At 33.8% G+C, this 17,879-nt stretch overlaps 2 protein-coding genes and 1 long non-coding RNA gene across 4 annotated transcripts in view; 1 reads left to right on the top strand and 2 right to left on the bottom strand.

Moving 5' to 3' along the window:
- Positions 1-5,379, bottom strand: part of LOC105434107 (uncharacterized) — a 64,941-nt gene extending 59,562 nt beyond the window's left edge. Inside the window, 1 exon segment of the mRNA XM_089075673.1 lies at positions 4,230-5,379. Coding sequence (XP_088931799.1) covers positions 4,230-4,284 — 55 coding nt within the window. The 5' untranslated portion in view covers positions 4,285-5,379.
- Positions 5,380-12,127: 6,748 nt separating this feature from the next.
- Positions 12,128-15,771, bottom strand: LOC105422095 (uncharacterized). Of its 2 annotated transcripts, XR_016138889.1 has the most exons (5): positions 15,670-15,771; positions 13,454-13,632; positions 12,767-13,084; positions 12,586-12,655; positions 12,128-12,378 (listed from the first exon to the last, which is right to left on the bottom strand). It is a non-coding gene; the product is annotated as an uncharacterized LOC105422095 (long non-coding RNA). The 2 variants fall into 2 exon arrangements; XR_016138888.1 differs by lacking the exon at positions 12,128-12,378 and having other exon boundaries at positions 12,458-13,084.
- A 151-nt stretch (positions 15,772-15,922) lies between these two features.
- The window catches only part of SerRS (Seryl-tRNA synthetase), a 3,613-nt gene continuing 1,656 nt past the window's right edge, over positions 15,923-17,879 (top strand). The window contains exons 1-4 of the mRNA XM_089075399.1: positions 15,923-16,662; positions 16,752-17,036; positions 17,266-17,487; positions 17,572-17,828. Coding sequence (XP_088931525.1) covers positions 16,201-16,662; positions 16,752-17,036; positions 17,266-17,487; positions 17,572-17,828 — 1,226 coding nt within the window. The 5' untranslated portion in view covers positions 15,923-16,200. The remainder of the gene's footprint in view (positions 16,663-16,751; positions 17,037-17,265; positions 17,488-17,571; positions 17,829-17,879) is intronic.

Raw genomic sequence — 17,879 nt, forward strand, 5'->3', positions numbered from 1 at the left:
ATTTAAATTCGTTTTTTCTTTAAAATTCATAGAATTTTATAAAAAAATAAATATAAAAATGTTAATTAATTGATTACAATTTACGTCAAAGATATTCGTTTCTTTTTTTTTCTATATTTTTCCTCGAGTATCAGTTAGCTTTCTTGGAGGTTGTCATTGGTCACGAAGGTAGTCCAGGGTCTTCTATGAATCAAGATTATCTTCCGGGCGTGAGAATCACCATCGCGCGATTACAGCTCATTAACTTAATCCGATGAAAAATTGACACTGCTATATTTCCACCGCGAACTATATTCTTGGCAGAGTGGCTAGTTACCTGAATAAAATTGTGATTTATTCTTAGTAACATGCAGAGATCTATTTCTCTCGCTTTTTATTTATGAACAGATTACGAACTATTATATGCAGTGCGATAGCTTTACGACATAGAATGCAAGATATGAAAGAAGAAAATTGATGATTGCGTTTAAATAAAAATTTTATTATAAAATTTTATCTTCATTTATTTGGTAAATAAAAATCTATGTTATATGTATATGATTTTAAGAATTGGACTCTCCGAAACATAGTTCGTAAAACTAAATTAAATTGTTTGCTTGCAACATAATGTATTGTCATAAAAATATCATCTATCATGTGAAATGAAATTAAATTATTTCTTATAGTGCAGTCATAAGTGATGCATAAGTAGTGCACTTGATTTATTTGTACTACCAGGACAGATACATACACACGGAATATAATAGTTAAAACCGAAGAAGAAACTCTTTTCTTTTTGCTTCCTGTAGTTTCCTGTGTATTTTATAAATGTACGGTCAATAGTCAGACGAATCTTCTACCTAAACCTTTGAAGATATAAAGGCATAGTCCTTTTTCGAATTCTTTTTCAGTTTCATTCGTAAATTGGAAGAAAAAGATGACAGGTTTAAGAAATTTACATTAAATGCTTCCTTAAAATTTTTGCAGTTTACTGCTTGGTTTGCTGTAGAAAATATCTTTTTATTGTACAAATAATAGACTACTGTCACTTAATAATACAGCAATATATATATATATATATATATAAAGGACCTCGTGGACAAAACCACGTGTTTTTGGCCCTCTGTGAAATTGGCTGAAATTTTAGTAGTTTAGTAGTTCTTGACTTACTGATGAAGTTTCCTTAGGCACAAAGCTTAAAAATGGCTAGTTTTTTTGCTACAGCCGAAACTAAGGAAACTTAATCATCAGTAAGTCAAGAATTGTAACATACTAAAATTTCAGCCAATTTCACAGAGGGCCAAAAATACGTGATTTTGTGCGAGGCCCTTTGTGTCCCTCATCTGTCCCTAATCTTTTGTCAATTTTTTTTCATTTTTCCGGGAAATGGAATATGTAAATCTTTAAGAACTTTAAGCCTCAAGAATCCATGCATTTGTCATGGCTTTAGTATTTATAAGATGCTTAAAATAAATACAATGTTTCTCTCATCAATTTTCCTGACAATTCTTACATCTCTGTATTATTCGCACGTGAAATTCACTAAATCGAATTTTGAAATCCGAAAGCAGTTACGAAAAGTATAATGCAGCAGAAATATGCAAACTCGCCATAAATCTATTTTTGGTTTCGTGTTCAAATAGATTTTCTACAATATATATATATATATATATATATATATATAATAAAAGAATTATGTAAATAAATCTAAAATAAAATGCACGTGCACGTGTCTATGAATCAGAATATTTTTGGTGTCAGGTAAAAACCGGAGATTGTCGAAATTATTCAAAATTTTTTGACGCTAATTATCTTAATTCCTATCTTTATGGAAAAAAAGAAAATAGCTACCACATGCAGTTTTTCGAAAATTTATAGGTGCAACACATCGAATTATTCATATGAAAAGTAATAAGATTTATGATTCTAAAAAGGAAATTCTCCTTCCTTCAGACGCCTCAAGATTTATCGCTCTATCTTTAAAGTCATCCTCTGCAACATTGTTTCTTTCTAACGGCGTTCCATTGTCAATTTAGATTTATACTTTAAATCGAATGCGCTTAAAATCTGTCCTTTCCCGTCTGGATAATCTTGTCTGGATAACTTGAGAGTTCTTGGAAAAATAAACACGACGGGGATCCAGCCGATCGGCTTGAATCGGTACGGCTGTGTCGCATTGCAACGTAAGGTGCAACCCACGTGCACACCGTGACATTCCAATCGTGACTTGCAATCTGCACTCGTAACTTCGTATCTACCCCGATGTCCGATCTTTTTACGCCCAGTCTGTTTTTAACGGGGCGCACGAGACGAAAAAAACTCGCTGAGTAAAGCCGTTCGTTCGAAAGCGCGATAATTACAATACCGTTAGCTCGATGTTTGTATAATTATGGGCTTTTAAAAGCAAATATACGTTTTACTATCGTAAAACTCGAGGCTTGTATTGGATAAACAAAAAGAAATGATTTTTCAATGTCACAGATCGATCGACCGAAAAAGCAAAGTGCTTTTATTATTTTCAAATTTATCATTTATCAAAATTATTTTTTTTTGTCTCCGAAAGAAAGTTGTGTGGACTGCGCACATTTCATAATTCTGATTTCTCGTTTAGTTTCTGCTGTCTATAGAATAGAATAGAATATAAAGCTTGTTATGTGTTAGTGTATTTAACTCGCAAGGATAAAGAAACGAAAAGAAAATTTACTCGCACTCGCCGTCCCTGCGCCCGAGTTTGAAATGATAAAACGCTGATGCATGCCATCGCAATGGCTCTTATTACGTAGACAATCAGCCATGTGTCAATGATATTGAATTCACGATGTGCCCATGAACGCGTGTTCGATCGCGCCGGTCGCAAAGTGCGCATTTCGTAACGACAAAACGAGAGGAATCAAAGGGGAGGAGGGGGGGAGGGGGGAGAGTAACGCACAACGGTATCGTCGCGAGCGTTCCTATGAATAAAATGTGTTTGATCGATGAAAGAAACGGACGGTATGCCAGAGAGAGTCTCTCGGAGAGAAGTTGAACCGAACGACTGCGTAGAAATAAAGAGGGAAGAAACAGGGAAAATTTAAATGATTAAATTTGATTAATCGCGTGCTTCAGCATTGAGAAAAGTTTCCTCGTCAAGCGGAGTCGGTCTCGCCCGAGAACTCTCTCGTCTCGAAAACTGAAACGAGAAGATCCGACGTCGATGGAATAAATCGGGAACGAGGGGAGGAGGGAGGGGAGGGGGGGAGGCAGGGGAGGCAGGGGAGTCGCCCCTCGCGCAATGTCTGACAAAAGACTCACTGAACCGCGACACGAGCGAAAATGTGTCATTACCGTGCAAATTACGATGCCGGCGCTTCCGTACGCATCCTGCATCCCCCATGAGATAATTGCCGTGAATTAGCATCGATCGATGGACAGCCCGCGGAGAGATGTCGGCGATATATCGCGCGGAGGGGAGGGGGACAGGAGGGGATTTGCAGTGGATTGTGCAATGTCGTTATTAGTCGCCACGACTAATACTATATTTCTCAGAGCGTTAAATTATATACGGGAGAGGGGGATTTCGGAAGAGAAAAATGTTAAATAGCGTTTGCCACTCAAATCGTTATCACGATAATTATCGTAAAAAAGTGTAACCCCTCACAGCCGCACAATTTTCTGCCTTGTTGTAGAACGCTTCGCAATGCCCGTTGATATGAGATCTTTGCACGCTATCATTCAACGTCGCCGCGCGAAATTAGTTAAAAGCCACTTTAAATCATCTCTTAAATTAGCATCAGATTTCTAGAATCTAGATATCTAATATGTTTATAATTTTTTAATCCGTATGTATTTTCATACGTTAATTTGTGTTTAATATTTACGTAGCTCTTCGGAAAGAAATCTTATCGTTTTTTTTTTTTTTTTTTTTTTTTTTTTTTTTTTTTTTTTTAAATAAAATCCAGAGTAAAAGAATGATAACGAGATTCGTAATGTATTGCCTCACAACCGAAAATATCTCTCGTTAAACTTAACACTGGATTAACGTTAAACGGTACGCTCGATTGATCTCATTCATCGTGCAGTTCGCGGGATGGCCACGAGCTTTAATCGATCGCCCTCAATTCACCGAGGGATGCGAGCCACCGCATGAATTACAGTTTTCGGGCACGACCCCCGGGTAGTCGCGTGATAATCCAGGACGGCACGTGGACAGGCCAGCTTACGAGAGCGATTACATCGCTAACAATGTGCAAGAAGATTGGAAAAGTACTCACTTTGACAGCTGGCGGTCCCCAGAAAGACGAACAGCAGCAGGATCCTTGACTCCATTCTTCGCCGGAAGTGTTTCTGCAGCTGTCACAGCACCACTTATTATTATCCAACCTTCACTGTTCCGGGGGGGAGAGTCTCCGGAGCCACGTCACTCGGCAGCCACGCGACGGTCAAAAACGCAGAGGAGAGGGAGGGATGTAGATAGCAACCCGACGAGATTATCACAGCGAGGAACGCGAGGAATCTCTGGCGAGGATGTCCTCGAAGGTCTGCGAGCTTACCACGAACTTCGCGCGAGTGTTCCGCTTCCTGTTCCCTCTTTTCCGTTCTCCTCTCCCCCACTATTTCTTTCCGTCTTCGCGCGAGACGAAACGGAGCGTGCAGGCACTTTCCGCGCCAACTTCACTTCGTGCTGAAACACGAGTGGATTACCGTTCCGCGTTCCCAAACGCGCCAACGTCACGTCGGTAACAATGACGGCGTACTAACGGTTATCGCATTATCGAATTGTCTCTTTTCCCAAACGGAGAAAGAAAACGAGAAAGAAAGATACTCGCCCTCTTCTTTTCGATTCGTATCGATGGCGCACGAGAGAGAGAAAAGACCGTACTCTCGTGGTTCATGCGGACGACTGTGTCGACTGTCCCTTTCGCAGGAGGGTTGATAGGCGCACCAGATCGGAAAACTGGCTGGCACACGCCGTGTGTGTTATGTGCCCGTAATATATGTATGCGCGCGCAATATGCGTCGAGTCGAACGCTTGGGAAATGAAGGCGACCACGCGACGCAACGGCTCGCAGGCGAATGCCACCGAGCGCCGCTCTTCCGAGTTCCGCGTCGGCATAGGTGCGCGTCACCCCCCACTCCAGCCCCTCTTCCGCCGGCCGGCGCCAATGATTCCGTTTCTCCCCACCAGGCGCGTCGAGCGCGCGTGCGGTCGACGCATCAATTACGTTTGAATCAGAGCCGACGCGTCGCTGGAGCCGGGGTTCTAGTCACGCTCGGTCTCAGAAAACGCTTATCCAGCGTCTCTTTCTCTTGATTTGGAGGAAAAAAAAGAAATTCGTTTCATCTCAATCGAAAGTCTGATATCGCAATCGATGATTTTCGTTATAAATAAAAAAAAAAGAGCTACCTTATTTGTATATAGCATCTCGAAAATTTTTATTCTGACATATATATGCTGACGATATATGCTTTATGAATTGCATCAATTAAATATACATATATATATATATAGTCGGAAACCATTTGCAATTAATTATGTAAAACTAACATAATTATTTTTTAAATTATTTTTGTTAATGACTTTAATAAACAACGATGATTAAACTTTTTGATTGTTATTTAGAGTAGTAATCTTGACAATATATCAAAGTCGAAGTCATTGGAGTTGGTCCTCTAAATTAAATAATTACCAAAATACTTATTTGTAAGCCAAATTATAAGTCTTTAATTTAATTATAGGAATATAAAAGACCAATTTTTTTTCACATTACGTTCGTAACTCTTATTATCATATATAAATCTTTTTATCTTTTTATAATTACATAAACTGGGTTAAGTGAGGCGTATTGAACGGAGATTACAGATTACACACAGATGATTATGACATGATAAATAATATACACCGCAACCCGCAACCGCAGACGATAATCGTTTCAAATTTCACATGCTCACGCAGAATTCTGATGCGCGACCTATAAAAACTAATGCAATTGAATTAAGAAAGATTAAATTGATTAGATTTATTATTTTACGATTGTTTGTTTCTGTTCAATATTTTATCCTTCTATCTTTATTACATTATTTACATAAAAATAAAATATAAAATATAAAAATTTTATTGAAAATATTTTTGCGCACAAAATAGATCTTATTAAAAATAATTAAAAATAAAGATATTTCTTTTTTAATTTTTAATATTTGGTCTTTAAATTGAAAAATATTTTTGTTTCTAAACAATTTACATTATTAATTTTCGTCTCTCTCTCTCTCTCTCTCTCTCTCTCTCTCTCTCTCTCTCTGTCTAAATAAATAAATAAATAAATAAATAAATAAAATTTGGCGATATATTGATAGTTTCATGAAATGGTTTGAAAAATAAGATTATTTATATAACATGAAATAAAATTCATTGTGTGAATATTTTAAAGAAAAATATTTTTAACGGGAATATTACGTGTTTTGCCGATAAAGGAAAAGTTTAGTGAGAGATAATTGAGAATCCAACTAAAGTGTCCTCAACATTATAAATATTTCAATGGGACTTGTGCATTCACTTGAAATATGTAAAATATTTATAATACAGCTTTTTCCGTCAATCATTAACTTATAAGAATTAATATTAGTATACAAAGCAAGATATTTTATATTTAATTTGTAATTTGTCGTTAACCATATGACAATGAAGCATATTATTATTATTATTATATAATTGCACTAATAACATCCACGCATATAAAAATAAAAGCTACATTTCTCTTCAAAAAGGTTCTTGTAAGTACTTCCAGTTGTTATATAAACAAAAATTATCTTACAGCATTTCGATTGAAAACTGAATTGAATGGCTCATGGTATGCGTTTAGATGCAGTAAGCTTGGGGGGGCAAAGGCACGCCGAGGATGAATGAATGGATCGGTGAATGAACATACCGGACGCACACGTATATGGGGGAGGAGGAGGGCAGGGCTTCAGATTCCATTCCCTTTCCGATCCCAGTCCCATTCTCATTCCGTCAACCCTTCCGATGTGCCTTGTGCCGTGAACGAACAACGAGATTGGAATCCATAAAGAGGATCCTTCCGTTACCCATTGAACGCCACGTCAAACCACGTTTCCCTCGCAATCTTGTTGTGATCGAGTAACGAGATACACGATCAAAAAAATAAATAATATTATTTTTTAATTGAATCTTGATTTCTTTGTCCTGCCTCCTTCTCTCTCCCCTGACTTCCCTGAAAAATTTTGATACTTGAGTTAAGCGTTGTTTTGTGGCTTACAGATGATCGCATTAAGATTAGTATTATCGACACGAAACTTGTCGCTGCTTCTATTATATCTCTGTATATTTTTTTTCCAAAGAAAAGTAACACGTTCATCACGGAAACATTGTCTCGATGAGGACGATTCTATCATTCTTAGATTAACATCTTCGCCGAAAAAGACTCTCAAGTATTTCTTGGAAAAGATTTTAGGAAGCTGTGGAGCTCGTTAGTATTCAACGGGAAATTACACCTCGCCCAAATTTAAATTCAAGCCCGATATTCATGAGAGATAGACACCTTATATTTGCGATAAAGAACAAAGAAACAAACTTCGAAACATCTTGTCCGGAGTCGTGTTAACGACTGACTGAGCGTTTGAGATTTTTTGTCATGTCGCAACCAACCGCGTCTGTTGCAGTTTCTTCAGTGGTGGTCTTGACAATGGGATTTCTCATGTCTCCTCGAACTCGACGAGGACTACAAAGTGTTTCATACGAAGCGTTGGCTTCGTAAGAAACGGCTGGAGACTAGAAACTTGTATAACGGTCGCAAGCACACGGTAGCAAGTTACGGGCTTGTAGAGCGAACGGTGGTCGGTCCTTTTTTCACTCGGAGCTGACTGCCCCCCCCCCCCCTCCCCAAAGGCCAAGGGACCACGATCTTAAAGATTTGAACGAGCGATTCCCTCGAAATTTTTATTCTTCGTGGTTGACCAGCACAACACAATTCCTTTCTTCCGCTGCGCGATGGAATGCCCTCGTAGCATGAGTCACACTTCGCATCTTCACGTTCGAACCTGTACGAAACAAAATTTTACGACTCCAATTAACATTCTACTTCTACCAATGTAGATTATTAACCTTGATCTCAATTTAAATATATTTTTTATCTTTTTCTAATTTTTCGAATCAAAAAAAAAAAAGAACAGAAGCAAATTAAACTGAGAGTTAAAGTTAATCTACATTGGTAGAAATGTGATCGTAAGACGGACATCTCTCGTGACATTGTTGCCTGTATCTTGATATTAGAAATGTCGTTCTTTTATTGTATGTTGCCTGCCGCTGACAAATCAATCAAATTGCGTCCGGGAAAATTGCGTAATTTTTTGCTTCTTATTATCGTGAGTCAAAAATATGTTACATTGTTACGTTGCTATTTATCTTTATTCGTGTAACATGCAATAACGCTTTAATAATATGTACAATTTATGAACTTGGCATATTTTTGTAGATATTTAATATGAATATTTTTGTAGTTTTGTACGTTAATATTTTTGTTTCATAACAATTTTTAATTGGTTGCAATACAAGGTCGCGCTATTTAAGAAAAAAAAAAACAGAAGGTATCTGTTGCGGAATCATTTAATTACGTTGCAGATTTTATGAATTACAAAGAAAGATCGACTTAATTATCCGACTAGCTTTTGCACTTAAGCGACAGTCACGCTAATTGCAATGCCATTGTCTCGTTGCATCGCCATCATTACCAGTCGCGTGATTGTATCATCATTATCTAAATTAAATAAGAGACATTGTTCTTAGCATCAAGAGTAATAGCAATTACTGAAACACTTTTAACAAACAATTTTATATGTATATGATCTCCGAATTAGATTTTAAACATGGCACATTATCAAATTTTTTTATAAATATAACGCGCATGATAAAATAAATATTATCATACACGTAGGTAAGTTTTTAAAAAAGTTATCAAAAAAAAAGTTCATATTTGTCCAACCTACCTTATATATCAAACCGAATGTATCTACAGAAATTAGTTTGTCAATACCCATCTCTCTGATTGAAATTTTTTTTAATAAGTTTTGACTCGAAATAACTTTAAATAAAAATTACTCGAAGGTATTCATTGAAAGTTGGAATGTTGAAAGATATACATTCAATCATACAACTTTTCTTCTTCGCGCTTTTTGGCACGTTAGCGGAGGGTAAGTAAATCCAACGGCGGAATCGCTCAGCCTCATCGTAACAGGAAACCCCCCCCAAAGAAAGAGGGTTTGGTGAGGGCCGAGAGCACGCGGGAGGTAAGCATGTTCGCCGACCAGGTTCCAGCACTGGCATGCCATGCCCACCGTGAGCACCTGCCACTTATTTCCTCTCGGTTTTGCTTTCTTTCTTTCGTCCTCTTCGCTCCCTCCCTTCCGCCTCTCGTTTTCTCTCTTAACTCCCATTAAACGTCTTCGGCGGACGACCGGCTACCGCCCGAAATGAAAGAGTAAGTGTTTGCCAAGGAATCTCCGCGATCGATGACGGTCTGCACCGGTAACTCGGAAACCCAATTTCTATCGGTGTGATTATGCCCCTGCTCTTGTACCCCTATATATGCGGATAACAATCTACCGCTATAACCGCTTTACTTGACGAGCCACATTAGCGTGATTCATCGAGCGTGATGAATTTTTTTTTCATATTCTTAGGTTAAATGAAAATTCTTGTACCACTTGAAAGAATCATCCTTTTAAATAAAAAAAAAATTTTTTTTTAAACAATATTTGAAGCAACCAAAAATTTATAAAGAAAATTTATGAAATGATTCTTTTCCTTCCTAGAAAGATATATTTGAGCTTAGCATTAAGTTATAAATATTTAATATTATAATGCTCTTATTCACTTATTAAGAATAAGTATTAAAGCACTCAGGTTGCCAATTCGGCTTATCATTATGTCATCGCGGACTCGCTTAATTACAAAAACGAGAACGATAAAGTATCTGCCGATCAATTCTTGAGAGGATCCGCGAAACCACCACATGGCACGTCTGTTACACGCACTCCAACGAGGCTTATCTAAAATTGTTTTGGCGCCCTCCGGGCCCCCCATTAAAATCGCAGGATTGAAATAATCAGATCGGACGAGTTTGTGTCCAATTATACGCGTGCCGTGTGCCACCAACCGTGGGCCCTGGGGTCTCACGAGGGTTAAAAGTGGACGGGTCGTGGGCGGGTCGAGATCTAATTCAGAGGCCCACGGCTCCCACCTGGCCAAGGTATTCTCATTATTCCTGGGGCCGGGCCCATACGCTCGGCGCATATTTTGTGTGCCCTATAAAAGAAACATTATCCGGATGAAGTTGCGCTCGGAATTTTTGCTCGGAACTTTTGGCATATATATAAAAAAAAAAAAAAGGAATTAAGCGGTTCTCTTTCACATACTATAATTTTCTATACTATACTATATTTGATCTTGTTTCTTTTTTTTTCTCTTTTTGAGAATAATGTATTACACTTAAGCGCCTCCCCATAAATGGAGAAATTACGAAAGAGTTTGGATCATACTCGAAGAAACGAAATCAATTGAGAGAGTTTTTTGAAAATATTCTAATCTGTCTTATCATGAATAATATAATAAACAAAATATATAAATTACAAAAAAATGATAATAAAGGTTACATGGATATATTTTCTCAATAATGTCAGCTATTTTATTCATCAATAATATTAAGAGTAGTATAATATTATAAATACTGAGAATACTGATATCTGTATCTTTTGAATTACAATAAATTCTCGTAATAAATACACTCGTGATTAATATGTGAATTTTAAGTGCATTCCTCTGTTTTAATTTACAGTAGATATTCTAAAATAAAAAAAAAATAAAAATAAAAAAATGATGTGCATAAAGCATAGTGAGATGAATTTAAGTTATCCTTTTTATTGTAATTCAAAAGATACAGATATCAATATTCTCAATATTTGTAATATTATACTATTCTTAATATTAATGATGAATATAAAATAGCTGACATTATTTAACATTAAGATAATATTTATACAATTGTGTAATATTGATATAATACAGTGAATAAAATTATAATAAAGAAAAATTATAATAAAGAAAAATGTATTTAAAAAAATAGAAATAAACGACAAAGAGGAATAAGTATAATTTAAAATAAGAAACATAATTTAAAATAAGAAATAGTTTATAAATTATTTCAAAATTCCATCATAATATGCATATTATTACGTTCGTTTATTTTGAATGCAGCTCTTTATTTATTATTAATAATTAATGGTAGTTAATAATTAATATCATTTATTGAGCTAAAACAATTTTATTTATACATTCACATATTATGATCTAAAGCAAAATTAACTCACATGAATCATAAACTAAAATATATAAAATAAATCAGATTAATATAAATTCTTACGCGAACATGTGCTTCAAATTGAAAAATTTGTATATAATAAATATATATATATATATATATATATATATATATATATATATATATATATACACATTGTATTATAAATATATTGTATTATATTTTTGTGCACATAAATTACTATATTTTTGTGCACATAAATTTCTTCATCTTTGACAGTTTGTTTTTAATTTATGATAAACAAAATATTCTAAAGCGAAAAATTTATATTAATAGTAGCTAATAATATACATATATATAAGTGTAATAATATTTTAAGTATATGCATTGATGTATCTTAGTCTTTTATATATTTAACAGTTGAAAAATTTCGAGAAAGTATTCCAAATGTTTTTTAATGTTTCTTATTCTTTACAATTATTAAAATGAAACTGAGTAATAAAAAATATGGCTATAAAGATAGATTTATATCTTAATGATTGTAGATATATAATTGTTGTACATTTATTATCTTTTGTTAATCTCTCTCTCTCTCTCTCTCTCTCTCTCTCTCTCTCTCTCTCTCTCTCTCTCTCTCATAAACAAATTAATCGAAGTATTTATATATATTAAGTATTTAATTTTCATTTCATTTATTTAACTTTCATTTCATTAATCCATAAAGTTTTGAAAATTGTGATACTTCGTATTATAAATCTCATCCAATCGCTTTATTATCTTAATAATTAATAAATTTAAAGATACCATATATTTTCTCAGACAATTATTAACCTAAAACAAATTTTTTTTTTTAGTATTAATCAATAAAGCATTTCAGGTCAATCAAATTTCATGTTCCTTTTATGAAGAAACAGTTTTATTATAAGTCGAAGCAAGATAATATTGATATGTTACATATAAAAATAGATAGAGTAATAAGAAACTGAATACATAGTTTTTGAATCTTTAAATGTATTCCAATACGCACCTTTGTTTTAAAGAATGTATCAATACATTCATATTCCTTTACATGAATTTTCATAAATTCAAATATCTGAAATAAAGTATTCGGATATTTAATATAATTAATTTATAATTTTATTATACAATATTTAATCTGCATATTTCAGAATAATTAAAATAATAGTAAAAAATTTACGTGACATAAATTACGACAATTATGTGACATAAATTATATAGAATAATAATTATAATATATTAATATGTTATGTTATTCGCGCTACAAAATATTACAATTTACCTGAAGTAGAAGTTCTTCAGAGTACACATTGTTAATAACAACAATTATTGCTGCATTTACACTAACTTCTCTATAAATATAAAGTGGCATATATTTATAACTTTTATGTATAGCAAATGTTTGTAATATTTATATTACTAGAAACATATATATTTTATTTATAAAAGGTTCTTAATATTACCTTGGTTTTATTTTGACAAAATTTTCTAATATGCTCAAGTTTCTTTTTATTCTTTACATCTCTCGCAACAGAAAAAAGGAAAATGTTCACGCACAACACGCACGTTCTCTTGTATGGTTATATTTTTATTATAATCTTGCGATATATCTTCTAACTGTGCTAAATTGTAGATTACACATGGAGAGTGAGACAAGAATGTTAAGAATTTGTTATCAGAATTTTCTTTCAATATATTCCACACTGATTGCCAGAGCTGCGTCGAATTAAATCCCATAAGACCGTTACAAAATCGTCCATTCTTTCCACCATGGCAAAAGCCTGCATATAGAAGAAATAACAATTTCTCAAAAAATTCATTTTGTATTTTGGAAAATAATATGAGTAATATTAGACAAGTAGTACATGTACGTATATATATGTGTTATGTATCTATGTATGTATATAAATTTAAGATATATTCTTATTTTCAACTATGGCTACACATGCCGTTAATTTAGACAAACTCGCGGTTTAGCGGATCAGACCCATAGCTTTTTCCATTAATTTTTATTTCAAAAAATTTTCATTTCAAAAAATATTAGGAAAATATTAATAAGAGTATTAAGGCTTTGTATTTTGATCAAATATTTTGTTAAACATTGATGAGATAAAAAAGAGTATTATTCAAAGAATAATTAAATACATTACTTATTTTCTGTAGGATTATCAATATGCCATGTCAATTTAGAAACGGCATTACTTAGACATCGAGATTCGCCGAGAATACATGCCCATCTTGCGGCTTCTTGCTTTAAGCACTTAATAAGGTCATTATCATCAGACTTTTCTATATAGTCCATCTTAATGAAAAGTTCGCGAATATGTGCCTAGAAAGGTGATTAAATATACAGACATTTTCCAATTAATTAAAACATGCAGAATGAAAATTTTTATATAAAAACTTCAATTATTTGTTGTAATTCTCTCTCTTTCTTTCATTCCGTATTTAATAAAATTAATACGCATGTCAAAAGTGTAGTATGTTGTATAATGTAATGATATTAAAATATATGATTTTTTTTATTAATTCTTAATAATTCATTAAATTTAATTTTTAATAATTTATAAAATTTAAGGTGAAAAATAAATATACATATAGGATATCTATAATACTATTTACATATATTGCTGCTGTAAGTAGTGCAAGTTTTAACATAAGGTAAAAAATTTTGTAGTATTTTACAATTAATTGCTCCAAACCAATATTTGGATTAATATATTCACAGTTTGAGGGAATAAGAAAAATTATTATACTGCCAAAGAATTTCAATAATTCCATGATATTTATTTCAGGTTGCCATCCTATTGTAAAAAAAAGATTTAATCAAAATGCATTTCCTTCAATGTCACTTACAATTAGTAGATTAAGGTAAAAGAAAAACAGGGATTTACTACAGAAATAATTATAGTAATTTCTAAAAAAGAATAATGAGGAAAAATACAATAATTACCAAAAATAATTACCAAAAATTTTGTTAAAAATTAAGTAATTGATATTATCAGATTTACAGTTCTAAATAATATAGTTTCATCAAATCTAATTTCAGTTTTGTTTGTTGGCGAGCGTAAAAAAGAAGTATATCATAATGCGTAAAATACTTGTATTATTATAAATTGATAATGTTGAAACACGTTCGCAAAGATCTTATTGGTTCGACGAATCATTAAGAATTGATAATAATTTGACATTGTAATAACATAATATGATGTCAACAGTTCCTGAGGTCTTAAATACATACCTATTTTTCACTATTGATGCTACGTATCAAAATATAATCAAATAATTATAACGGATTATATATATTTTTAAAATAACTTTTATCAGAAAAGTATTTAAAATACCATCAACGATATTTAGTAATCGTGTTTATTCTAAAAACGCAATTAGAATGTTTGTTATTTTTATTACAATTTATTAAATACTTTATCCAAGTTCAATAATGTTCAAGACTGAAATGGCTGTTTCTACAATATTTTCTTCTATATTTTTGGTCAATTTAATGATGACACAGATTATTTTATAAATGAATAAAACGAAAGTCTTAAGATATGTATGTTTGGCGAGTACTGAATTATTATATAAACTCTATAATTTATTAATGTTGAATTAATTAGTCCTGCAAATACTTTAAGAAAAATTTATATTTTTTTCAGAAACATAATAAAAAACAATAAAAAAAATTTTTTATTTTATAACTATAGTATGTTATTATATCAAGCTTTCCTATTTTTATTCTGGTTATAGTATAATTTTCTGAATTTTGTATAAAAATTACATACAACATTTAAAATTAATAGATTTTTCCTTCACAGTTTTTTAAACTATACAATTTAATTTTTTCGTTATTACACACTTCAAATTGTTAAAATCCTGTATGCAAGACAATTTAAGGCCTATATATGATTCGATTTTTTCATTGCGATAAATACATTGAGAATATAACAGTCAGTATTGAATTTATACAGATGTCTATTTTAACATAATTAAATTAAATTTAAAGTAAGGAATATGTGAAGTAGCACAAATTGATTAGTAAACCGTCAGCCAACATCGAGCCAACAGTCTGGCCAACATTCTGACAACTAAATAAAACGATTATAAACTTCGATAAATTCTTCTTGTAATAGAATCTTGATTTACACAAAAGTAACTGAGTCGATTTTAAAATGTATTATATAAAACAATTTTTTATTAATAAATTATATAATATTATATGCAAAGAAATATCAAATTGCTACGAGTCACGAGTCATAAAATGAAATCATATATTACATTTAGATTAAAGGTATATAATTTTTGAGAAAGAAGAGAAGGAAGAAAATTAAAATTTAGTAATTATGTAATGGTACATAGCAATACACACATTACAATTACACGAATTCCCTGCTTCCAATTTGCTACGAAGGCCAATCAACCGGTATAATTAGTAGATGCACTCGGTGCACTCGATACCTTTCATCTCATTTTCCGACGTCACGTGACCACTCCGCCATATTAGGCTGCGTTCCGATATTCACTGCCAGTACTGAAAATGTATAGTTCAGGTCACGTATATTATAGATTTTCAGCACTGGCGGTGAACATAGGGACGCAGTCCCCAATTTTATCCCGTAACCTCTGATCTCTGACAGTTCTCCAACAGTTTTTCTATTTGTCTCTGTCGATCATTGACAGTCATTGGTCGCTGTCACGCGGGAAGAAGCGAGCAAACGAAATATCGAAATTAAATATACACAAAGGGAGAATGCGTATCGCGGTGTAATATCGTATCGGGAATTATTATTATACGAAATCGCGCGTTCAGCACCGTTTTGCTGCTTGACAGCTGGTTGCAGTGCCACGTGTTTGCAGCGGCGCAGAGTTTCATCCTTCATCGAGCGCGAAGCGGTAAATCATGGTGCTGGACCTGGACTTCTTCCGCAAGGACAAGGGTTTCGACCCGGAGACGATTCGGGAGAATCAAAAGAAGCGTTTCAAGGATGTGCAGCTGGTGGACACCGTGATCGAGAAGGACAAACATTGGCGGCAGTTGCGTCACCGTGCCGACAATTTCAACAAACTCAAGAACCTGTGTAGCAAGGAGATCGGCGAGAAGATGAAGCGAAAGGAGCCGCTCGGCGACGTCGACATCGTGCCCCAAGCGATCGCCGACGATTTGGATAATCTGACCTCCGAGAGTCTGAAAGCGTTGACGGTGATGCAGATCAAGAGAATACGCACCCTCATAGACGAGGCTATACAAAAAAACGATGAGAGCCTCAAGGCTACAGAGTTGGAGAGGAACAGCGCGCTCAGGGAGGTGGGGAATCACTTGCACGAATCTGTGCCTGTTAGCAATGATGAGGAAGAGAACAAGGTATATTTGATACTCTTATGTGATTTAAGTAAGATATTGCTTATTCTTGGCGTTTGTTTTTTTTTTTTATATTTAACGTTTTGCCCTAGGTGGAGAGAACGTGGGGAGATTGCACCGAAAGGAAAAAATACTCTCACGTTGACCTGATCCACATGATTGATGGAATGGACGGAGAACGTGGAACAAGTGTATCCGGTGGACGAGGATATTTCCTCACTGGGCCAGCGGTGTTTCTTCAACAAGCCTTAATACAATTAGCATTAAAGAAATTATTCAAGAGAGGCTACAAACCTCTCTATACTCCATTCACTATGCGAAAGGACGCGATGCAGGAAGTAGCACAACTTTCTCAGTTTGATGAGGAATTATACAAGGTATTTAAGGAATGAGGTTTTGGAAGAATAAGATGATTTATCAATATTTATTTCTACTAATGTTGATCAATTTTAATCTTGACCTATTCTTTTATCATTTTTTTGTTCTTAGAATTAAAAAGGTATAAAAATAATTAAATCAAGATTATAGCTGATCTACATTGATTGAAATGAAACTAAGACTTTTCACCTAAGCTTTACTGAATCATAATTATTCTTATTTTATCAGGTGATTGGTAAAGGCAGCGAACGTAACGAGGACAAAGAAATGGAAGAGAAATATCTTATCGCTACCTCGGAGCAGCCGATAGCGGCTTTTCACAGAGGCGAATGGATAGCGGAAAGTGCGTTGCCAATAAAATACGCTGGAATCTCTACTTGCTTTAGACAAGAAGTCGGCTCTCATGGACGAGATACCAGAGGTATCTTTAGGGTACATCAATTTGAAAAGGTATCTAATACTAACTGAAAATTGGCTGTTCATCAATTTCAGCATATAAATTTAATATATATACGCTGTTCTTTTATTTGATAGGTCGAACAATTTTGTCTTACCTCGCCGCACGACAACAAATCCTGGGAGATGATGGAAGAAATGATTACCAATGCAGAAGAATTTTATCAGGCCTTAGATATTCCTTATCGTATAGTTAATATTGTATCTGGAGCACTGAATCATGCAGCTTCCAAGAAATTAGACTTGGAAGCCTGGTTTCCTGGCTCGGGTGCGTTCCGCGAGCTCGTATCGTGTAGCAATTGCTTGGACTATCAAGCAAGAAGATTATTAGTCAGGTCAGTAGATTGAATTAAGTATAAATATCGTTATTTTCATAAGATTTATCG

This window comes from Pogonomyrmex barbatus, unplaced genomic scaffold, assembly GCF_055798465.1.
Source record: "Pogonomyrmex barbatus isolate J1 unplaced genomic scaffold, ASM5579846v1 scaffold19, whole genome shotgun sequence".
Classification (NCBI taxonomy): Eukaryota; Metazoa; Arthropoda; class Insecta; order Hymenoptera; family Formicidae; genus Pogonomyrmex; species Pogonomyrmex barbatus.